The following is a 24,986-nucleotide window of genomic DNA, read 5'->3' as shown; positions in this document are numbered from 1 at the left end:
TGTCTGGTGCCCATCTCAGGGTGCCCAGCCTGATTGCATTCGAGACAAATCCGCCCTCCAAAGCCAGCAGATCCCAGTCAGGCCCCTCTTTCCAGCCAAAATGTACCCTCAAGGTGACATGCATCTTGATGAAGAGGGATGACTAATGGAAGACTAAGAAGGTCACAGATGTGCCTGGGTTGAACCTCTGTTTAAGAGGTATGCTTGGTGAGTGTTGAACCCTAGAGAGTGTGACGCTATGGGTTAGAGGGACCTGTGATGTGGCACACTGCATCACCATACCTCAGCTTTCACAGCTACAAAACTGGAATTTCCCACCCAACTATGGTTAAGACTGTCTACACTTGGGGGAACCCAGTTCACCCAAGGATTTCCATTCAACAGAAACAATGGAGGTCAGGAACATCAAGGCAGCCATGAGACATGAAAAAAAAAAATCAAATTAACTTAAAGCAGCTGGAGCATCATTCCCCTGCTTCCCCCCCCCCCCCCTTTGGCAATTTATTCCCAGGCTGCTCTTCTATAAAAAAAAAAAAAAAAAAAAGCCTCAGATCTCAGGAGCAGCTAAGGAAAAACAAGAAAGAAGAAAGATTATTTCTTGTTTGTCTCTATAGATAGCGTCTATAGTCAAAGCACTTCTGAACCCTCCACTCTTCAAAAAAAAAAAGAGAGAGAGAGAGAGAGAGAAAAGCCTGTGTCTGCACTTTTCCCCCCTCGAGAGAATGCTGGCTTTCTTCTTCTTCATTTTGACACTTTCACTTCCCATGCTACAAGGTGAAGTGACCATCAGACTCGGGGTGCGAGTGGCTATCTCTTGCCACGGTGCTTCATGACTTTGGAGCCTCCAAAAAGAACCCGTGTCAAGATGATTGGACCGCTCTACCCAGCATTGCCGAGGTGAGTGCTTCCTCCAACAGAATATGTCACGTTGCCCATAGAAATATTTAATATGCTCTGGCTGGTGATCTATGAATAAGTATATTGCTCTTTGCCACTTGCACCTCAAGGTGTAACGAGCTAAGCATCCCCTCTGCTGTCGCACTCCACCCAACAGTGCCCTGGTCACATTGCCTACTCTGCTGAGGCCTTAGATTGCTCAGCAGAAGACTGAGGCAGGTTTCAAACGCTGAGGTTTCTACCCCACTAACCAGACCCTCTCCCTCCCTTAGGGCCAGCAGCACTACTTCTTTCTCGGGCTCTTTTCCCATTGCCCTATGTTTTCTTGCCTCCTTGGTTTCTTCCTACTTACTTTTGCAGAGAAACACGGGAGTTTTCTGCAATCAAAAACATGTATGTGCCCATGTTCCCTCTAGGCATTTTAAATTTTAGCCTTTTCCTTTCTAATAACCCCTTCCAGAAAGGTCGGTAGGGGATGCTAACCAAGTTAGTTGCTTATTGAAAGCAGGCCACTCTCACCACAATGCTGGGCTCTGCTGGGAACAGCCCATGACATTCTGCTATTCTCAAAACTTGCAATCTAGCTGGGAGACAAGCAGGACTTATTCATGCATTCGTATGGACTTTCAGCACACAATTAATGAGTGCCTACTGTATGTGGGGTATTTGGAAAACAATCAAGTGATTTCTAAAGTCTGAGCTCTGGCTCCCCAGGCAGGAAGTGGGGAATGGAGTTTATGACAGAGTCACAAATCCACACGTATCACAAGCAGTGTCTGCAAATTTTTATTCTCTTCTTATTCATGCATTCATCTGACAGATATGTACTGAGTGTTTTTATAAACATAGAAGAATATCTCAGACACGTCTGTGTGTTTTCCAAAAGCATTTGGATGCAGTTGTGACCGATGAAATATAAATCCACCTCAAAGTTTTACTGAATTTGGAATGTCCTTTTCTCACTGAGTATTTTCAGAGTCTGGATGCCAGAAATTCATTCTCATCATGGAACTACACAATAGGAGTTAATACTTTTTAAAATGTGCTCTTATACTGGAAAATGTGGGAATGTCTGCAAGAGAAGGTTAACAGAGGGTACTTAACCATACCCATAGGTGTGGGTTTTGTAGGATGCTAGCCAGGAGTGTGTACGGGCAAAGAAACCAGGGAGCTGTGGCGGGGAAGCCCAGGAGGCACCAACACTGTATTCGAGCAACCCTCACCCGTTTTTTTTGTCTACGGCACGGAGACCACATTACTTTAAAATATGCACATATTCTCTCTCTTTGAAAATGATTTAGTGACAAGTTATTTGATACAATTAGCATATATTATATATCATAGCTAATAAATAAATCCAGAACATCTAAATCTCCACCTCAGTGACCAACCCTGATTAGTTAGCTCATTTTTATACAATGTGGGTTTTCCAAAAGCAAAATGTACTATAATGGTCTGTGTTCATTGTTCTTTAATACTTTTCCACATGCTTTCCCTATACATGGTTGGAGCATCACCAAAATGATGAGATGCGGACAGAGCAGGAATCATTACTCTGACTTTATAGACAGGCAAGGGTTAGCTAGCTAAAATTGTCAGGAAAGTGGATTATGGAGAAATGTAAAATGATCCCAGGACATAGAATCTGGAATTTGGGAAAGAAGAGGTAAGCCATCATATGAGTTCTAAGAAGATCATGCTGGTGTTAAACGTCAGTCTCTTAAAATGGAAGAAGACACACGTTAAGAAGGGCCTAGAAAAAAGGTAACAGCAGATATTTTTGAAAAAATGGAAAATAAAATATAGAAAAGACAGTCCAACCAGCAGAGAGAGGCATGGTGGGGAAAATTGAGGTTCGAGTTGGCTGAATGGGATTCAACCCACTAGTACTTCTGTTAACTGTATTTTCATGGGACAATGATTCATGTGGCCTAAAAAGGTCCAAAAGATTAAACTATATTCGGTCTCATTTCAGGTGATGCATATTTAAGTGAAAGGCAGCACTGTCAAAAACATGGGTTTGGGTTTGAATTTTGTTTTCAGCACACGTTAGCCATCGGGCCACTACTTAATCTCTCCGAACTTCCGTTTTTTGCTGTTGTTGTTATTGTTGTTGTGGTTGTTGTTGTTGCTGTTTTTATCTCTAAACTGAGTCTGATAATACTTCCCTTGCATAGTTGCTTCAAAGACTCGAGATGTTGTATGCAAAGCACCTAGCAAAGTACCAGGGACATTGCAGAAACTCAAGCAGGGAGAGTTGGTATGTTGGGTGGTGGTGCTGGGTTTAATTTATATGTGTTCTCATGGCTTCAGTACTAGACTTGGAGTCAACAGAATGCAAGCTTTGGGTCCTGACTCTTCCATTTAATAACCCTAAGATGAGATGTTATTAAAGATATTTAGGTTTATCTACCCTGAATCTCTTTTCTGATATAAAAATGAATATAATTGCCCTTCTGGTTTTCAGTTCAAGGTTCAAATGAAATGGTGTATGTGAAACAGCTCTTAAATATAAATGTCATATAAAAATAGTATATCACTGCCCCTGGGTCTTTAAAAACTAATTACCTATGTTAAAACAGATGCATCACTGTATATGTAACAAACGTATCGCTGTAATAAGAATACAGGGTAGACGTCTCTCCAAGCTTCAGAAGTCCTAGTAACAACAACAAAAGCCCCTCAAATTCTAGGAAACGTTTTAGTTAGCATGGAGGAAATTGTTCAATTTTCAGGATAAGGACACATTTGAACGGGTTTACAAGGGTCATGATGGACTGGCCATCTCTAGGCTGACATCAGGAACAGCCTTTCTGTCCCGAGTTTATCCGAGAATCAGAGTCCTTAGCTCAGGAGGGGACAGAGATAGTGCCGCCCACCCACCTGCTTTGACCCTAAGAAGTGAAGTCACTCAATCACAGGACACCCATGGAGAGGATCTCCAGGGGCCGGCTTGCCCCCTGCCTCTACCTTAGGCTTCTGGCTCCCTGTTTTCTGTGACTACACCGTTACTTCTGTTCAAATGCAATTCCCCCGTGGTTTTCAAATCTGCATCTGATAAATGGGAAGGACTGGAGAGCAAGCCCAAGGTTGTCTGGTAATCTGCGGGACAAAAACCACCCTGGGATGTTTCCGCGTAGGGCCGGAGGGCAGCGAGAGGCTGGAACTCAGCATCTCAAAGTTCTTCCAATCCTCTTGCATTTATGATATCATCCAGGAAACATTTAAACAACCTAGAGGGAACGAAATGTCTTGCCAGGTGGTGGCTTGTGATATATACAGACGGCCCCTGACTCACAAAGAAAAGACTACAGAGGGCCCATACATACAAACAGCTGCTGCCATCCGCCTGGCCCCCACCACCTTGCAGCTGCCATGGGCTGTGTGAAAAAATTAAAAAAGAAAGAAAGGGGATAGAAAAAAAAAAAACAAAAAACTTGGACCACTTGCAGATTCGGTACATTCAGAGGCAGAAGCAAGGAAGAAGCTGTGGAATCAGGACTCACATAAGGGAATGGACTCCCCGGATGAGTTTTCAGTCACGGGTGATGCTGCTGCAGCCTCCCTCTCTCTTTGCCCTGAAAAATCTCTTCCCAAGAATGACTGCCCTCTTGCATCCAGAAGACCTTGGCATTGTAGGATTTTGCCTCCAGGCCTCTTGGGAAGAAGGAAGGCAGGAATAAAGAATAATTTACCATTAGAAACTCTTTCAAAAAAGCCACTCCCCCTCTTTAATGGTTAATAATAAGAATGCTTACTTCTTGGGGTTGACGTGAAGACCAAGTGAGTCGATGGAGAAGTTCTTACAACTGTGCTCAATATGTGCTAATATGACAATGATAAGTGTCATAAAAGTGTTGGCTCCCTGTAAAACTACAATTATTCCCAGTTTGCAGGTGAGAGAACTGAGGCTTAGAGAAGTTAAATTATGCTACCGAGGCCATAGAATGTAGAGGTGGAAGCACGATTCAAATCTAGGTCGGCCTCCAAATCCTATATCTTAACTACTGGGCTACCAACAGTCCTATGCCTAGCATTGGGCAATCATTCACACGTTAGCAAGAATTCACTCAAGGGCATTGTTTTCTGCTGAAAATCAACTTAGTTCAGCTGCACTCAGGAAACAGGAATTTTGGCCGGGGGAGAGGGGTGGGTGGCAAGTAGGATATTTGGGGAAAGAGTGGAAGACCTGATGGAGAGGCCACAGCTGAGTATTGAGTAGGGAGCCTGGAGATGGTGGCACCCAAGGATGGGAGAGGTTTAAAAAAAAAAAAAAAAAGCAGAAAAGAAAAAAAGGGCAATTTAGGAGGAGTCAAAGATGAATTCTGACCCATGTGAAATTTCATCTCGATCTGACTCAGGAAAGGGGGAGGAAGATTTCTCTCTTTTCCCCCACCTACCACCTCTGGGCCCACCCACGGCTCCAAATTCCTTATTGGTACTCTTGGTAGACTACAAGAAAGTCTAAATAAACTTCTGCGGGCTGGGTGGAAACATAATGCTTCCCCTCCCATTTGTCATGCGTTTCTTTTGGGAAATGTGTGCTGAGTTCCAAACAAATGACTTGTCATTTAATACAACGTGTGTACACTTCCCATCTGCCTGGGCCGGGCACTGTGCTGGGTGCTGGGAATACCAAAGGAGCCACCAGGCAAGGTGCGAGGCCCTGAGCAGGAGCCCCGTGGGGGGAGAGCGGGGTAAGCAGCTAAGAGACAACGTGCTGAGTGCAACGGGAGAGGTGTACACAAAGTGCCTTGCAGCCCAGAGGAGGGGGATGGGGAAATTGCCTTTAAATCAACTTCTGGAATCCCACCCCCTCTGCAAGTTGGGAACCGCATGCAATGCATTAGAAGTTACTGGAAGGACATACTTACCGTTTAGTACTGAATGAACTCATTCTTCGACAGGACTGCTGCCTGCTTCTTTTTCCTGGCAAGTGGTAGTATCAATATCTGTGTTTTTTGGTAAGAGGTGAGGGACAGAGGTGATTGCATGGACTCGGAACTCGGACTGCTCTGGTTTGAATCTGACTCTCACTTAACTAGTCAGATGACCTTTGCCTCCATAGGTCTTGGGGTTTTTTTATCTGTAAAACGGGGCCCCTGAGAATACCTTCTTCATAGAGGGGATAAGTGAGCTAATGCATGCAAAGCCCAGTGCCCAAGATGGAGAAAACATCTCACCCAAACTTGGCTGCTACTACCTGGGTGATAGATATCAACTGGCTTCAAATAACTCCACAAAATAGAGCTCTGTTTCCGGAAGATCGTTTTAAGGGATACACAGACAAGCATGTTCCCATTTTGGGGGGGGATGATTTATTTACTGATTTGAGAGAGAAAGAGTGGGCAGTGAGGGGCAGAGAGAGAGAACCTTCACGCCGACTCCATGCTGAGCGCAGAGCCTGATGCAGGGCTCAATCTCACGACCTCAAGATCACGACCTGAGCCTGAACCAGAGCCTGACGCTTAACTGACTATGCCACTCAGTCCGCCCCTAGCACGTTTACATTTTAATAGCATATGTTTGTCTTCCCACATTACGGGGGGGGGGGGCATACATAGAGCCCATCAAACTCACATTTTAAAGATATCATTCATAGGATGAATAAAAAATCTTTAAAAATTTTAGCCAAACTACAAGAAAACAAGTTAGGAAATAATAGTCAGATGTTACATCTTGTCTTCCAGAATAAAAGTACCAAGCTGACCAGGAGACTTAAATCGAGGCTAGGGCACCAGACAGGCATTTCACTTTAAAGTTTTCTTCTTCTTTTCTTCCCCCTACCCCATCCTTTTTATTTTATTTTATTTTATATTTATTTATTTTTTTGCACTGGGCATGGCTTGAATTCATTTTAGTTTTCTTAATATCAAATATGTATATGAAAGCACCTATTAAAGTGTTCTCTAGATGTTTAAAAAAAAGAAAAAGAAAAATGGATACAGGGGAAAAACGAACAGATTAAGAAACGCAGCAAGTGATGGTCTCCCTTGCCGTGTTTTCTTACTTTAATGAAATTCAAAACTTTCATCTAGGACTCTGGGGGAAAAGCACCATTTTCTAATGCCCTAACTAAAGGGAGAGTGCATCTGAATAGCAGAAAAGAATGCCTTCTGCATGCCCGCGCTTTGTTGGCCCCAATTTCAATCCTGGTGGAAAAATCCCTGAAGCCTACAACAGCTGAGCTTTTCGCCTGGAATTCAGATGATCAGAAAAGGAAAATTATACCCTGAGGTTCTGGGGGCCACTGGAGCAGCTTGTGACGCCACCTGCCGCTTCCACCCCACGAGCTGGGGGAGCTTAAGCTCAAGGGGATTCAGGTTTGGGGGAGGCAGTGGCAAGGAGACCTAGGAGATGAGGACAGGTCTGTGTCAGCTCATTCGCTGGGTTTCCCCCAAGTTGCAGTAAGGTCTCCGGGGCACCCAGTCACCTCAACCCCTCCTTGTAAAAATTACACCCAGGAAAGTCCCTCTGTCGACCACAACAGTTGGCCTTTGAAGTCTATGGAATGGTCATGTCTGGACGGGGTTTCCCTGAGGTCAGTATCCCCATCCTGGCTTCTCCTGGCCCTGCACCGTCACCTCCGTTGGCAGCCTTGGAGAGAGCAGAGTGTGTCACAGGCACACCAAACCAAGGGACACTAGGTGCAAGGTCTTTAAAGCCGTCTATTAAGAAGAGTTTTCACTTCTTACCAGCCTACGTATCTCCTCTCTTACTCCTCCTATGGAGATGGCCTCCCCTCACCCAGCATCCTCCCCTGCCCTCCACCAACCTGGTCACAGCCTTCCATTCCCCCACTCTGCCCCTACTAGGAAAGGGGGAAGCAATTAATCCCCTTGTGGGTCTCACCCTGGGAGAGCAGCAGGTACAGAGGAAAGAGTACTCACTGAACTGTGGGCAGTGGCTTTCAGATAGATGCCTTCTTTTTTTTTTTTTTTTTTTTTTTTCAGCCTCAAGAATAGGATTCTCAGGCACAATACAGGGCACCCAGTTACACTGGGACAACTAATTTTTTGATATGGCTATGTCCGAAGTACTTATGGTAAATACTGATCCTCAATGCTATTTGTTGTTTGTCTGACATTCCAGATAAACAACAACTAATTTTTCAGTAGGAGTATGCCCAAAGTACTTACATACTGATGCTCAACATCATTTGTTGTTTATCTGACATTCCCATGCAACTGGATGTCTATATTTTCATTCGCTGAATCCAGCAACCTTACCCAAGAACAACCTCATGAGGCTGGCCTTATTTTAGAGATGGGCAAACGAGGTCTGGGAGGGATTAAGCGACCTGGCAGGAGCCACAGTGCTTGCAGGCGACAGAGTAGAGATGAAATTGTCAGCCCAAACCCACTGATTTCAGGACTGACGCTACTTCCACGATACCGCACAGGGTTCCGAGCCTTAAACCAAAGGCCTAGATGGGATGCTGATGGAGGAAAATGAGACATTCTCTAAGGAGTGTGGGGAGAATCTTGGATGCCTTGTTCAACGTGTAGAGGATCATTCAATAAACACCGGGTGGCTGTAATTGAACTGAATTGTTGCCACGTTTGGTAGCTAAAAGACTCCGCTCCTTTCCTTTCCTATAAACACTCTTAAGAAAAGTCTTGTCTCTCTGTCTCCCAGCTCTAGTCCGCCTTCAACACGACCCTTCAGCTCTTGCAGAGAGCCCTTCACCCCATGTGTTTAGGCAGTGGTAGATGAGGTCATGGAACACAGCTCCAAAAGAAGCTTCGAGTCATGTTACATCCATTTAACACATGGAGGAAACCCACAGGACTGAAGGAATTGGCTGGCCCAAGGAATAAACCAGTCCTCGTTCAGCTGGACAACCTTCAAGGCTCAGTGTGTGTAGCTTAGTCACCTTGCTTGAACCAGGCTGCCTCACCAGAACTTGAAAACTTCGATGTACACTTCAGTTGGTGTTGTTTTAGGGGAGCGGGGAGCCTGTGGGAATCAAGAGAAGGAAGGGACGTCTTGCTAGAACTCTTTCCCACCTGAAGATGAGATCAATCATTTAGAAACCTTCAGCCTGGTTTCCTTCATAAATCTATGAAGCTCTATGAATCCGCACACGGGAATCTGTTTGGAGCACATGCAGCTCAAAGATGCCCACAAACCTCCAGGTCTCAAGGGAAATTGCTGTGGTTCCATACATAGGGGGACATCCTACCCTCCTCATCTTAAGTCCCAGCCTTTTCCTCCAAACCCTCACTAGAGAAGCCATGTGAGGATAGAGGGTAGGTAGTAAGAGCCAAGGAAAATGGCACTGAAAGAAAATGTGCACCCAAATCTGTCACCACCAGGAAAGTTGGCTGCCTCATAATCAGTTTAATATCTGATGATGAAAGCAATAAATTCTCATTGTGGGAAAAATGTGAAAGTGCTAAAAGTATAAAGAAACAAAAACTACCCATAATCCCCTCATGCTGAGATAGAACCTTTCCTAAAACTGCGGTGCATTTCCTGAGGATCTCTGTGCACACAACCAACGTCACCGGCCTCACACTTCATCCATGACTCTGCCTTCCACTTTTCCTAACCTAACGAGTTCTAGAACTTCTCTCACATCATTAAAAACTCTCCAAAGAACCTGCACGACTTTGATGAACCTTTAACAGATACATTGAAGACAACGTGCTTTAGTTATTAATTATTCTTCCGCTGCTAAAGATTGAGTGTTGGCCACATTTTCCCTAATAGACATAACATAGCGGTGAGCGGCTCCTTCGGGTACATTCTCCTCAGACCCTTGGCACCTGTTTCCTTACGTCTAACATCTAATACAAAATGGCAGCCGATCCGACCCAAAGGTATGTGTCTTACCATGTTCTCTGCTTTGCCCTGCTCTGCAGAGGCCCTTACGTCTTCCAGCAACTGCACTAGTTGGAGAAGCACTGGGGTCGATTATAGAGCAAGGACTGTCTAATCCCTTGTCAAGCGAAGGGGGCTCTTCACAGCGAAGAAGTTCCAATCCCACGTGGACTCAGGCCACAGTTTATAAGACAGACACAGAGACAAAGAGAGACAGAGAGAAAGCCCCAGGAACCATTTTCAGAGAAACCACCCCACGATATAATGCCACTGAGCACATGACAATAAAAGTCCTCAGAACTGTGCCGCCTGGTATTTTCACAGAGCCATTGCTTGCTGATTCAGTTAATGATAATGTTGGGTTCCAATTTTTTTTCCAAAAGGGAGTCGTAAGTGTTCTCAACTTGGACGGGGCTGGCTTAAAAATAAACAAATAAGTTATATAAGTCCAAACTTTGGAGGATCAGGTTTTAGAAGCCAGAGCTCTGGTGTAGGATTAAAGGGGCCTGCTCGCATCTTGTGGTCGGGCCTCACGTGCAGCCTCCAGGGTGGAGCAACAGGAGAGCGTGCCAGCTGTCCCTGAAATCCAGCTTCTAATTTGAGTACCAACACCCACCAGGAACTCACGCAGAGCGCACCCCATGTCGCAGTGCTTAGAAGACGGGGGAGAGAGACAAAAAAGCAAGTGCAACCACACTGGTAGATCGGGGCAGACTTCTCTTTCTTTACTCTCTCCAAATGTTAGAGCTTTTGAAAGGCTTAATGGTGTTATTCAAGAGCTGTCATCTTCCTCTTGACAGCTGGCCGCATTTTAGTGGGAAGTGAACCGATTACTTGAAAGCTTTTAAGACTCCTCCAGGAAGAAAGATGTCAGATTCCTCAAAGTTACCAGTGTGGATGGAGCCCCACTTTGGGTCCAGCTGGGGAAACTGTCGAGGGCCAGAAGCAGCCCCGGGCTCTGGGGGGGAGGGGTTCAGAATCCTCCGTGCACTCCTAGAGCAATAAGAACATGTGAAATGGGGGCGTCTGGGTGGCTCTGTCGGTTAAGCATCTGCCTTCAGCTCAGGTCGTGATCCCGAGGTCCTGGGATCGAGCCCCGCATCAGCTGGTGGGGAAGGCTCCCTGCCCAGGGGGGAGCCTGCTTCTCCCTCTCCCACTCCCCTGCTTGTGCTCTCTCGCTCTCTATCTGTCAAATAAAATCTCAAAAAAAAAAAAAGAAGAATATGTGAAATGTCACAAATAAGTGACACTCATTCAAGTATGTATGTATCCCTACTATGAAGAGCTTTATAAGTGGCAGGTACTGAGGATAGAAGGATAGAAGGATAGAAGGATAGAAGTTAAAGTAGAAGAGGCCCTGCCCTCGAATTGCTGATTCTAGTTGAGGAGAATAGATTTGTTCAGAAATAGCCAGAAAATGTCACACACCCAACCCACATGGCGATGTAGACCAGGGATCTACATGGGACAGGACAGCAAGGTAAAAGCAGGTCTCCATTCTAGCCAGTAACTAGCCTTCTGGAATGCAGGCCCAGTGTGGCGACAGCTTCAGATTTTCCAAAGCAGGAGAATGTGATTTTTCTGTAAAATATCTCAATTTCTTTTTAAGCTGGCTGAAATTTATTTTTTTTACGATTTTATTTATTTATTCATGACAGACACAGAGAGAGAGAGAGGCAGAGACACAGGCAGAGGAAGAAGCAAGCTCTGTGCAGGGAGCCCGACGTGGGATTCGATCCTGGGTCTCCAGGATCAGGCCCTGGGCCAAAGGCAGCGCTAAACCGCTGAGCCACCCGGGCTGCCCTGGCTGAAATTTATTTAACCCTATGGAAACTAAACAAAACAAACCTATAAGCTGGATCGCAACAAGCCACCAGTGTGGACCTCTGATGCAGATGATATTTGTTAATATAGAAAAAATATCTACCCTCATGAAAAATGCATTTTACATAAACAGTATGTTTAATATGATCACATTTTTGTTCTAAGGCATGCATTTAACACATAGAAAAAAAACAAAGGAAAAAAAAACACATAGAAAAAAAGATGGAAGGTGTTAACAGTAGATCCCGGACAGCAGGGCTGTAAGGGATTTTTTTTTCCCTTTTGTTTTTCTGTTTTTAGCAACATTTTTATAATAAGCATGTGTTGCTTCAATACCCAGAATTTTCGACAAAATCAAAATTTTTATGAAAACACCAAGTTCTGTTTTAAGAGTTTGTTGTTGTTTTTTTTTTTTAATTTTTATTTATTTATGATAGTCACAGAGAGAGAGAGAGGCAAAGACACAGGCAGAGGGAGAAGCAGGCTCCATGCACCGGGAGCCCGACGTGGGATTCGATCCCGGGTCTCCAGGATCGCGCCCTGGGCCAAAGGCAGGCGCCAAACCGCTGCGCCACCCAGGGATCCCCCAAGTTCTGTTTTATTATGAAACAGATAAAATATTATGAAAGCTTTAAGAAATAAGAAAAAAATTAAATGGGAATAAGAATTATTGAAACACGTTAAGGATAATAAATTTTGAGTAGTAAGAAAATAAATGGTACACATTGGACATTTACAGTGAGCTCTACAGGCATCGTTTCACATATTCTTCTCAACCTCTATGCAATGCTACTACTGTTATTCCCAAGCACAGGGGAGAGGATGAGGCTTGAAAAGGTTAAGTAACTTGCCCAAGGTCACACGGAGCTAGAATCCAAAACCCAGGTCATCTGCATCCAGAGGCTGTTCTCTTAGCCTTAAGTAGGAGATTACGGTAGGTCCCCCTTTTCCAAGGTTTCAGTTTCTGAGTTTTCAGTTACCTGCGGTCAACTGTGGTTGGGAGACAGAAGATCTTCCTTCTGATGAGTCATCAGAAGGTCAATAGTAACCTCGCGCCATGTCACAGCGTCTACACCTATCACTTCACAATGCCTCACTTCAGCTCATGGTGTAGGCATTTCATCCTCTCACATCATCACGCGAAGAAGGATGAGTATCCTCAGGTATTTTGAGAGAGAAAAAGAAACCACATTCATATAACTTTTAATATAGTATAATGTTATAATTGCTCAATTTTTAAAAAAGATTTTATTTATTCAACAGAGGGAGAGAGAACATAAGCAGAGGGAGTGGCAGGCAGAGGCAGAGAGAGAAGCAGGCTCTTGGCTGAACAGGGAGCCCGACACGGGGCTCGATCCCAGGACGCCAGGATCATGACCTGAGCCGAAGGCAGACGCTTAACCGACCGAGCCACCAGGCGCCCCATATAATTGCTCTATTTTATTAGTATATTGTTCGTCATCTCTCATGTGCCTAATCTATAAATTAAACTGTATCATAGGTCTATATGTGTAGGAGAAGCATGGCATCCATAGGGTTTGGTTACTATCTCCGGTTTCAGGCATCCCCTGGGGGCCTTGGACAGTATCCCCTGTGGATCAGGGGCAGTGTTGTACTAGAAGCAAAGTGAATGAGGAAGGTCAAGGAGATGGTGGTCTTTGACCTGGGCCTTGAAGACCCACTAGGAGTTCAACCCCTAGAGATAGAGAGGAAGCAATATCACCAAAGGAGTAACCATGACAGCAGGGGGCATGACAAGAAGTTCTGATGACGTGAGGTAGGTGGGCCGGAGATAGTCACGAGAGCCACTGACACTTCCAGTGCCAGAATGAGATCCGGTGCCATGGTGTTACTTAATTTGCTGGTGCCGCCATAACAAAAGACCACAGACTGGGGGGCTTGAGCAACAGAAATTTATTGTCTCACAGTTCTGGAGGCTGGAAGCTCAGGATCAAAGCGTTGGCAGGCTTGGTTTCTCCTGAGGCCTCTCCCCTTGGCTGGAAGATGTCACCTTTTCAGTGTGCCCTCCCATGACCCTTCCTCTGGAGTCTCGCCTTCCTCTTTTCATAAGGACATGGTCAGGTGGCACTAAAGCCCACCCCAATGGCCTTATTTAACTTGATTTCGTCTCTAAAGGCCCTGTCTCCAAACACAGGCAGATTCTGAGGTACCCAGGATTAGCACTTCAACACGTGAATTTGGCGGAGAACACAGACCGTAGACATGCTCTCATCTTTCCCTCCTCCCCATTTTCGTCATTACCAAACGGTCCCATCCCTGCTCTGGGACCCTCAAAACTTATCACTGGAAAAATGTGCTGTGAATCACCGCTATGATTTCTCTCCTGCTTCTCCTGGAGCCCTTGACGTTCAGACGGCCTGTCCGGTGTTGGCGCATGAGGTCACATGCAAAGAAGCACAGTCCAAATAGCCACTGGAGATTCTTAAAAATGTTGTAATCTCTGATTTGCATCTTTCAAAACAAAATTAAAGAGGACTTAAATCATAACCCTCTTGCAACCCCTTTAACCCTAATTCTCCCATTCTCGCTGCAGCAACTTCCTTTCTTCCCTCTGTCCCCCTAGACTGCAAAGGCGATCCTTTCCCCTCACCTCTTCCAAACTCCCGACTTTTTATTATTTAATAAAAATTATTTTTATTTTAAATAATTTAATAATTAAATATTATAAATAATAATTAAATATTATTTAATTCCTTTCTACAGGACAGGGGCCAGGGGGGAGTCAGGGCACAGGATCATATTAATAATCATCTACCTCCGGGAGCCTGGGTGGCTCAGTTGGTTAAAACTCCAACTCTTGGGTTCAGCTCAGGTCATGATCTCAGGGTGATGAAGTCGAGCCCTGCATGGGGCTCCGTGCTCAGCGGGGAGACCACTTGAGATTCTCTCTCTCCCTCTGCCTCTCCCCACTCTCTAAAATAAATAAATAAATCTTTTTAAAAAATCACCTACCTCATCCCACGCTGCTATGTCTCTCTGATGCCACTAAAACACCCCAGCGTTGGCACAGCATTTTGTAGACCAAAGCTTTTTTTTTTTTTTTTCACCTCAGTTCTATCTCCAGCAACTCAGACAACTAGAAGGCAATCTAATCTTTGGAGGGTGGGGGGAAGAATGAGGTTTTCGGAAATTTTTCTGACAAATTTAAGGCTGGCTAGTGGTGGAGTGGGACCTGGCTGATTCCTACAGGCTTTCTTCCCAGGACTGGGCCCGGGATGCTTCTATTCCCAAAACAGGTGGCAACGAGGGTTGGCTCATAGCTCTCAAGTGCCCCGTATAATACTGAGAACATTGAAATATTCCAGAGTTGCCCCAAAGTAGTTTTATCTTGCCAGAAAGCACCGTCATAAGATAAGATACCAATCTAGCTATCAATGCAAGATTTTTCTTTTCTTTTCTTTTTCCTTTTCTTTTCTTTTTTAAGATCATTATGTTGTTTGGGAAAGGGGGGGATTTTTTTTCTTTTCTTTTTTTTTTTTTTCAGAAGAGAGTTGGATTTTCAAAGTGGTTTTCCTTTGGCAAAGTGGCAAACTTCCGCAGGTATTTTTCACTCCCAAAGTTCTCGCAACGTTACTCTCTTCGATGCCTTTGACTCTGCCAGAGTCAGATGGCAAGCCCAATGGAAGTCATTTGGCAGGCAGCGGCGGGCGATGGCAGAGAAACAGTTTCTCCTTTCCACCGTGCTGTCAGGGTAATTTGTTTTCCTCATTGCTGCAAAGGAAACCAGAAGCGCATTTCGCCCGCTCCAGATCCCTGAAGCTGGAGTTCTGAGGTCGCATGGAGGAGGCCAGGAAAAATCATTTCTTGGGGGTGGTTTGATGCTTTCTGAGGCCTTTTACTAGTGACCTGTAATACTAATTACCTCGCCTTCCTGTCTGAATAAAACATCTTTCTGATGATTCACGGCTGTGGAAGCCAGCGTCAGTAAACAGGCCACTGAAATTCAATTCTATTGCATCTCAAAACTGGATTCTTTGGATCTTCACAGGCAAATCCAGTCTCCTTGTAATCCAGGCCAGTGTGGGTTATAGAAATAGGAGCAGGACCTACTAGGCCTCAGTGGGGGAGAAAGGAGTCCGGAGAGTGGGGCCCACTTGGGTACAAAGCATAGAATCATTTCTTTCTGCTCTTTTTTTTGTTGTTGTTTATATAAGAAATCCTGAAATGGTTCCATCATTCCTTGGCTGTGTGACATTTTTCTGCAACTTAATCTCTCTGTGCCTTGGTTTCCTCATCTGGAAAATGGGGACAATAGCAGTACCTACCTCACAGGGTTTTCATGAGGCTTAAATGAGTTAATATTTATAGAGCCGTTGGAACAATATCTGGTACAGAGTGAGGGCTATATGTGGATTTTAAAAATGTGCTTTGAGAAAATAGTCATGTTTAATCAAATCAAGCAGAGTGACCTGAAAGGCAACAGCGGCTGACTTGGCCCCGGGATCCGATGCTCTCTTTCCTGCAGAGTGAGCCTGAGTAGGACACACAGAGGTCAGAGCAGGCCGTCAATAATGAACCAAGAGGTGAGGCGGGGAAACACACAGATCCAGAGCTGGCCGTTTGCTCTCCAGACCAGTGGACCATCATTTTCAGCAGACCTCAACACTTTCCTCCTTAAAAATGAATTTTGAAAACTATACCTCTGCATACATGCTTAATTTACCTAAACTTTAATTTATCATTCAAAGATTAAATGATTGCAGAAGATACATTACACAGGATAAAAACTGACATTTGAAAGGAAAACAGTTGCATCAGTATTTTAAACAAATTCTATGGAGTTATTACCCAGCCAAGATCCTAGCAAATTTGCCACCCATTTAAAAAAAAATACACAAGCGCAAAATAAAAATTAAAAAAATAAAAATGTACACAAGCCAGCTTTTCTTTCACAACTGAGAAATTCTACTGTTGTTCTTTTATCTCCTTAAACTGCTATTCTGTTTGTCTTCCTCCTCAGAATTTTATCCTACTATATGTTTTTTATAAGTTAGTCTTCTTCTGTTCATCATCCTGTTGTGCTTCTCTCCAACACGTATCTGAATATTTTTTCCTCTGGCCACTAGGCTCTAAACATAAAAAAATGAAAGAGAGAAAGAATTCAATTCTATTGCATGAAAGAAAGAAAGAAAGAAAGAAAGAAAGAAAGAAAGAAAGAAAGAAAGGAGAAGAAAAGAAAAGAAAGGAAAAGAAAAGAAAAGAAAAGAAAAGAAAAGAAAAGAAAAGAAAAGAAAAAAGAAAAGAAAAGAAAAAAAGAAGGAAGGGAGGGAGAGGTTCTTTGAGATTTAAGTATTATAAATTACTAGCAATATACAATTGATCAAAATATCATCAATATATTTTAACTTTTGATATATAATTATAATCTCAAAAGTAACTTTTAATGCATTTCAATGAGAGTGGTAGAGATGTTTCCCCCTCGATTAGTTCAGATATCCTAGAATGACTATCACTTACTATTAGGAAGATTAAAAGTAATCTAATTAAAAGATTAGAATCATTGCTACTCCCGACATTCAGTTCTTTGAATTCCTTCCTAATTGTATGCCCAAACACAATGTAACTCTTAAGCACCTATAAGTTCAATTAGGTCTTTCTCCAATTTTATTGAAATTAAATAATTAAAAACCATCTAACTTGAGAAAGGATTTGTTATTCAGTCATTAATGTCTCATTCTGTGAAGTATAACCAAAAAGGCCAAGACTTGTAAATTACTTATTATTATTTTACTTTTTATCGTCTCTTTTAGAGGCACTTTGTTAAATTTGTTTTGGTAAGAGAGGAGAAAACCAAAATATTTATTTCCCTACATCTTTTAGAGTAGAACTACTTTAATGCTTTTATCTTGTTGGGTGCTTTAAATAAAATTTTGTCAAAATCTTATTCAGACCTGGCTCATTCAACTAATGAAAGATACTCTTTTGTGTAACGCAATTATCAGACAAATCAGCCCAGTTAGATGCATTTCTTGTCATTAAAAATGTGACCATATCTCTTAAATGAGTGTCTTAATGATCATTTTGGAGAGTATTATGAAAACCGCTGAGAAATAAATTATGGAATGCATCACAGAAAGCAGATTATTAAAAAGCAGCCAAGTTTACATTGATGTAGATCAGATATAATTAATGTTATAATGAATGTAAAACAGGATGACAATACTGTTTCTCATTACTTGATTTGCAATAGAATAACACGCTATTTTGCCAGAATTATGATCTTTGTGGAGGCGGAAATGTGATAGAAGGGATGATATTCTTTCTCTAAGTCATGTGAATGTATGCTTCTAACTCTGATATGTGGCTTCGGGAATAATTAAATAGGAATTATGTCCAAAAATCAGAAATAATTTTGTCAATTTCATTAGTTCTCCTGACCCAAACTTTTCTGTTTAATGAAGTTATTTAATAGGAAAGTAGTGGATTTGTGTATGCTGCTAAAACTAATCGGACCAACATGCATCAAATACCTACATATTTATTCATAAGAAGTAGGTAAGATATGGGACACCTGGGTGGCTCAGCGGTTGAGCCTCTGACTTCGGCCCAGGGCGTGATCCTGGAATCCTGGGATCGAGGCCCACATCGGGCTCTCTGCACAGAACCTGCTTCTCCCTCTGCCTATGTCTCTGCCTATCTCTCTCTCTCTCTCTCTCTCTCTCTCTGTCTCTCATGAATAAATACATAAAATAAAATCTTTAAAAAAAAAGAAGTAGGTAAGATAGGATTTTATCAAAACAATTCTAACAACCTCATGGAGTAGCATACACATTATCTGAAAAATGTAACCTAAAATCTCTGTCTGTAGGTTTTATCCAACATATCATGGAAATCGTGGTCCCAGAAAATAGTCCAGGTGTATGTTTTAAGAGTTAGCATAATTGATTAGCCTGGACAGCTCAACTTTTGTCAGACACTTTTCTTTCTGGCTAATGATAAGTCCCAGGCATGAAGAATCAGACTTTTTTTAAACACACAAATTCCCCCAACACACACATGCACACGCACACACCCAGATGTTGCCATTAGTAATCAAATTCAACCACAAGAACAAAAAGATTATAGGATACCCATCCATCAGATAATAATGGCCAATATTTAATGAGCACTTATGATGTGCCAGTCATCTTTCAGAGTTATTGACATACACTAGCACTTAATTGGTCCTTATTTGGCCAACTTTGTGAGGCGGGTCTGTTAAACATCCCCATTACCAGAGGAGGAATGGCCACTCAGAGGCCACAGGACTAGCAGCTGGAGAAGGCAGCATGTCATCCAAGGGTTCCTCAAAGCCAATGCTCAGGTTTAACTATCACATGCATCGCCTCCCCAGCACATGAGTTCATCTGTTATTATTTCCATTCCATAATTAACCACAACTACTCCATAATAACAACCACTGTGGTAGACACATAGTGCCCTCCCCAAAAGACACCCAATCCCTAGGACCCGTCAGTGCATGGCAGGAGGGACTCTGCAGATGTGATTGAGTTAAGGATCCTGCTATGGAGAACATGTCCTGGATGATCCCAGTGTCATCAAAAGGTGTCGTATGAGAGAACGGGAGGCAGGAGGCTGAGAGTCAGAGGAGACCTGACCATGGAGTCAGAGGTCAGAGTGAGTGATTGCTGAATTTGAAGATGAAGGAAGGGGCCACGAGGCAAAGAATGCGGGCAGCCCCTAGAGCCTGGAAAAGGCTAGAAAACAGGTTCTCCCCTAGAGCCGTCGGAAAGGAGCACAGCCCTCCCAACATTTTGATTTTAGCCACAGGAGAACCGTGTCAGACTTCTGCCCTTTCAAACTGTAAAATAATAAATGTGTGTAGTTTTAAGCCGCTAGGTTTGTGGCATTATTACAGGAGCAATAGGAAACTAAGTCAATCGCCAAAGCACAAATAAAAGGCATCAGTCAGAGGAGGGTATGAGCATTCACCAACCATTGTGTACAAGCTGATGGCAGCCACACACTTGCTGCCAAATAAAGCCAACAAATACGTCTGAGCAGCTAAGAAATGACAAATAGGTTCATGTTTCCGTACTGAAAGTGAAGGTGCCCCTTGTCTCGGTTTTGGAATAAGTAAAGATTATCCATGGAGATTCTTTCTCTTTTTTTACTTTTACAAAGTTGACTTTGGTGGTTCTTTTTACGAAATGTCCCCCTTCTTTGTTTCAGTGTCAATTTTTGCTTGAAGACTTTTCAAGACTTTCCCTCCCCGAACATTTTCCACTGGGTTTGAGCCTTGACTCTCCCAGTTAACTTGCTCCAGACCATTGGCATTATTATAATTGCTGGTGTAATAAATCATGTAACTATTACCTCTGCTCTTGCATAATAGCTAACTCTGCGGTCAGATGGTCTTCCCGCATCTCAAGCCCCACACAGCAACCAGAGGGAGCTTTTCACTCCAGAAATCTGACAGTGTCATTCCTCTCCTCAAACTCCCTCCCTGACTCCCATGACACCGAGAATGAAGAACAGACTCCTAAGCGTGATATCCAAGAGCCCCCTCGTCATCTGCCTCCCCTCGTGGTCTCCCAAACTCACCTGGCGTCTCTATCCCAAGCTCTGCTGGGCTGCAGTCTTACCCAGGGCTCGTTGCCAGATTCTCTCAAGCCTATGTAGATGCACATTCTGCTTCCTTTACCTAGAGCAGCATCTGCTCCCTTTTCCATTGGACCAACTCTGTCCCCTTCTTCCCTGACTCAAGGATACAACCGATTGTCCCAGCACCCCCCGCAAAGACGCAGGTGACCAGGTAATAGACACACAGGTGTGGGTTCGGACATCCCCTCTGTTTACCTTTGAGCCATGGTTTCCTATGTTATCTATCTCTGATTTCCCGGCTAGCTGTTGAACCACCCACCTTTGTTTTCTGGCTTTTGGCTTTGCTCTTCTCCACTGGACATCTGACGCTGTGAAGCTCATTCCCATAAATCTAATAATCTGCAGCCCCGGGTAAGAGATGTTCCCAGAGGATTCAGCATCAGCTAAAAGCCACCCCTCCCGCTACACACACACACACACACACACACACACACACACACACACACACAGCCCAGATGAGAAAACACTAAAGGAGACTGATACAATAACAATAATCGATACCTATCATGTACCACAGCATGCAGGCATTTTGTAAAGCACTTTGTTTCTTTCAGAAAAGAGAAAAATCAGGGAGCTGGCTGGTGCACTAGATTGAGTGTACCACTCTTGGTTTTGGCTCAGGTGCTAATCAGGGTCATGAGATTAAGCCCCATCACCAGCTCCATGCTCAGCATGAAATCTGCCTGAGATTCTCTCTCTTTCTCTCCCTCTTCCCTCCCCCCATGCTCCTACTTGCTCTCTCTCTCTCTCTCAAATAAAGAAAGAAATATTCAAAAAAAAAAAAAGAAAAGAAAAACAAAGAAAAGAAAAGAAAAGAAAGAAAAGAAAAGAAAAGTCACCTGTAAAAGCAGGTACTATCTTTTCTCCATTGACAGACGAGGAAACTAATTCCACTAAGATGAAATACTTGTCTAATGCCATAGAGTCTTTTAGTGATGAGCCACTGGGTCACATGACTTCAGAGAGCTCAGTCAATTAACAAGCACTGGTCCATTTTTTCTGATCCTTATGGGCCCCCACCCACCCCCACCACACTTCAAAGTACTTCTCTGAGCTACCAAAGTTACTTTGCATTTATTTCACTGGAGTCTAATTGTGTGGACCTATGTGTCTCCCTAGAGACGTGAGCCCCTCAGAGTAGGGAACATGTCTTTCAAAACAGCACACAAAAGAAGCACTAAAAATGTCTTCCTAAATAAGTTGTTATTATTGGTGTCCCAAGACATATCCATCGCCCTAGCTTTGCACATCCTCCTTAACTGCACTTATGTGTACACCTACCAGGACCTAGGAATAAGATTTCAGTCTCCTATTGACCTCTCACCTCAGGTTCCCAGTGCAATTATGAGTTCTTTTTCTGAACTAATTTCTAATTGTCATATTAAGTTAGTATTGTAAGTCACTTCCAAATCCCTTGAGAAATCAAAAGTGGGTTTTATATATAAAAGAATGCATGTGTATGTGAGATTTTAATAAAATCCTAGGAAAGTGAAGTTTTAAAGCTTAAGGGATCCATGGGAGGTCAGCTGGTTCATATCTTCCTTTTTTCAGACAAAACAACCAAGGTCAATGAAAAACTTGGACACTGGTCCCTGAATATGTTTTGGGTTTGGCCCACCTGAATTTTTAAAAATTGAATCAGTATTTTTACATTGTGTCCAGAAAGAAAGAAAGAAAGAAAGAAAGAAAGAAAGAAAGAAAGAAAGAAAGAAAGAGAGTAGGAGAAAAGGGGTTCTGTTCGTTCTGCTTCTGCTGAAAAATTGAAATATCTGGCAACCTCTAGGTATATACCCAAGAGAAATGACAACATGTCTGTGTAAAAATGTGTACATGAATGATCATAGCAGCATTAGTCATAATAACCCAGGAGTAGAGACAGTCCAAATGTCCATCAGTTGATGAACAGCTAAATGAAATACGGTAGATCCATATAATCCATACAATCCCTAGAATGGAATATTATTCATCATAAAAAAGAATGAAGGGCTGATACATGCCACAGCATGGATGAATCTTGAAAACATTATATTAAGGGGGACTTGGGTGGCTCAGTGGTTGAGCGTCTGCCTTTGGCTCAGGTCATGATCCTTGGGTCCTGGGATTGAGTCCCACATCTGCAGGGAGTTTGCTTCTCCCTCTGCCTATATCTCTGCATCTCTCTGTATGTCTCTCATGAATAAATAAATAAAATCTTTAAAAAAAATTATATTGAATGAAAGAACAAGCCACAAAAGGCCCAATATTATATGATTCCATTCATATGAAATGTTTGGAACAGACTAACCTGCAGACACAGAAAATAGATTAGTAGTTGTGTGGAAATCAGGGATAACAGGAATGGGAGTGACTGCTAATGGGTAAAGAGTGTCTTTCTGGAGTGATGAAAATGTTCTAGAATTGATTGTGGCAATGGTTGCACCACTCTGAATATACTACAAAAATTAAATTATTTAAACATATATGTTCATATAGACACATTCATGCATATACATGGGTGTATGTTGATAGATTCAGATATGAATATGTAGCAACAGGGGGGCCCATATATCTGTGGAATTCTAGTAATTATTGGCTGGCTCTAAGTCATGACTGCTCCCTTTGAATGAAACTTCTTCTGGGTCCACGGTCTCCAGCACCCCACTACCCCCAACTACAAGCTTCCCCCACTTCACTCAACTGTTTTCTGCCTGGCCTGGGTCTTTGAGTTTTCAGCTTTTGGTCAAGACTATCATGGAATCTCAAAAACAGAAAAGATGTCGCCAGTCTGATCTCCTCACAAAACAGGACAACAGGAGTCCTCATTCATATGCCAGGTGTCCTCTTCTTGAACACCTTCCTCTGCTTAAATTCTTTCCATGAGGGTCATTCACTATGTAGTGAGGCAACCCATTATTGTTGTCACTGCCATCATTACTCTTAATAACATTAATGTAATACCTTGAAATTGACAGAAGGCTTTAACTGCTTTATCTTGCTTGATCACCATAACTAACCTGTGAATTACTTATTGTTACCCATATTTTACATAAACATATTGAGAAATTGGATGACTTGTCCAAGGAGGTGAAACTTGAGCTCAGATTTTTCTGACTCCAAATTCCATGCCATTATAGTATGAAATATTGCAAAAATACATAAAAGTACAGTCATATAAGAGACATCTGGGTACCCACCACAGAGGTTAAACAGATGTCAGCTTTTTTTGTATTTGTGTCAGAGCTCCCTCATGCTCTTTATCCAGTGCCGAGGTCTACCATCCTTGAGAGGACCAGATCATCCCACTGCAGTGTATAAAATTAAGTCCAATCCCTCTGTCATGGAGGGCCATTCCGTCTTCATTTTAAATTGATGTTCTTGGGACTCCTGGGTGGCTCAGTGGTTTAGCACCTGCCTTTGGCTCAGGGTATGATCCTGGAGTACCGGGATCGAGTCCCACATCGGGCTCCCTGCTTCTCCCTCTGCCTCTCTCTCTCTTTCTCTGTCTCTCATGAATGAATAAATAAAATCTTTAAAATAAATAAATAAATAAATAAATAAATAAATAAATAAATAAATTGATGTTCTCGAGGATTTCCTTGGTTCGAAGGAAATGTCTGAAAGAGAACGAGGACACAGAGGGAAGAATGGTATACAAATACTTGGTGAATGTTCTTATCTTAGCATATGTCATTCATGACAATATCTCCCTCTCTTTTTCTTTTTTTTTTTTTAAGATTTTATTTATTCATTCATGAGAGACACACACAGAGAGAGAGAGAGAGAGAGAGGCAGAGGGACACAGGCAGAGGGAGAAGCAGGCTCCATGCAGGGAGCCCGACGTGGGAATTGATACTGGGACTCCAGGATCACGCTCTGGGCCAAAGGCAGACGCCAAACCTCTGAGCCACCCACGGATCCCCTCCCTCTCTTTTTCTAACAACTGGTTAACTCTACTTCCAAAAACTCCATGCGATTGACCCAATTGTTTTGTTACACTAGAGTATAGCTATGTCCAATAAGTGTACTTAAACTAAGGCGGGTATGGATCAGGCTGTAGTAAAACCAATGGTTTGGTTGCACTGGAATCTACTTAGTAGTTGGGGAAATAATATAATGTGGGGTGGAACAATCTGGAGAAGCTTTCTCGACTCTTCCACTCATTGACTGTCCCATACACAAGTGGATAGTGTCCCCAGGCCTCCTTTCCATCGTGTAAAATGGAACTAAGAACACAGGCTGGACCCCCTGGTATACCTGCCCCAGCCTGGTCCAGATGTGCTCAAGCACCCAGCACAGCTAAGAAAGAATCGTCCTACACCTGGCAATTTGACTCATTTCATGAGCTGAATGCAATCAAAGGGCTGAGGAACCAGCTCAAGATGAGTCACCTGGCTCAAGAGATGATTGTCAGTGGTCCTAGCTACATACTTCACCATCAATAGCCATCTCATTTGATCTCTGCACTGATGCTCAAACCACAGATTTCCTGGGCCTGCAGCCTCCCAGGAAATGGAAGCCAAACAACAAATGATTCATACTTCCTTTAAAGTGGCAAGAAAAACTGCCACATAAATTGCCACCAACTTTGCAAAGCCTTGGCCTGAGCTGCTCCCTCCACATGCTGAGCTGATGGGCATGGTGAGCCTCCCCTGGGTCCAGGGACTGTCTTTCCTCTAACTTGGTCCTCTCCAAAAATGAGAGGGGAAAGACAGAAAGAGCTGGAGGAGGAGAAGAGAGTTGACATTTATTAAATGCCCAGTGTGAGCCGGGTTCTGACTCCATGAGCCACTTTTACATATATTATGTCATGCAATTTCACCACAGTGAGATGAGGT

At 43.2% G+C, this 24,986-nt stretch overlaps 1 protein-coding gene across 2 annotated transcripts in view; it reads left to right on the top strand.

Moving 5' to 3' along the window:
* The first annotated feature begins 802 nt into the window (after positions 1 to 802).
* The window catches only part of RBPJ (recombination signal binding protein for immunoglobulin kappa J region), a 225,027-nt gene continuing 200,843 nt past the window's right edge, over positions 803 to 24,986 (top strand). Inside the window, exon 1 of one of the 2 annotated variants that reach the window (XM_041751592.1) lies at positions 803 to 897. Coding sequence is in view for 1 of the 2 variants with exons in the window: in XM_041751586.1 (XP_041607520.1) it covers positions 830 to 897 (68 nt within the window). In the remaining variant the exon portion in view is untranslated. The remainder of the gene's footprint in view (positions 898 to 24,986) is intronic. The other variant, XM_041751586.1, reaches the window with a different exon arrangement.

This window comes from Vulpes lagopus, chromosome 4 (assembly GCF_018345385.1).
Source record: "Vulpes lagopus strain Blue_001 chromosome 4, ASM1834538v1, whole genome shotgun sequence".
Classification (NCBI taxonomy): Eukaryota; Metazoa; Chordata; class Mammalia; order Carnivora; family Canidae; genus Vulpes; species Vulpes lagopus.
The sequence above is the reverse complement of the archived record's forward strand: the minus strand, read 5'-3'. Positions and strand labels throughout refer to the sequence as shown.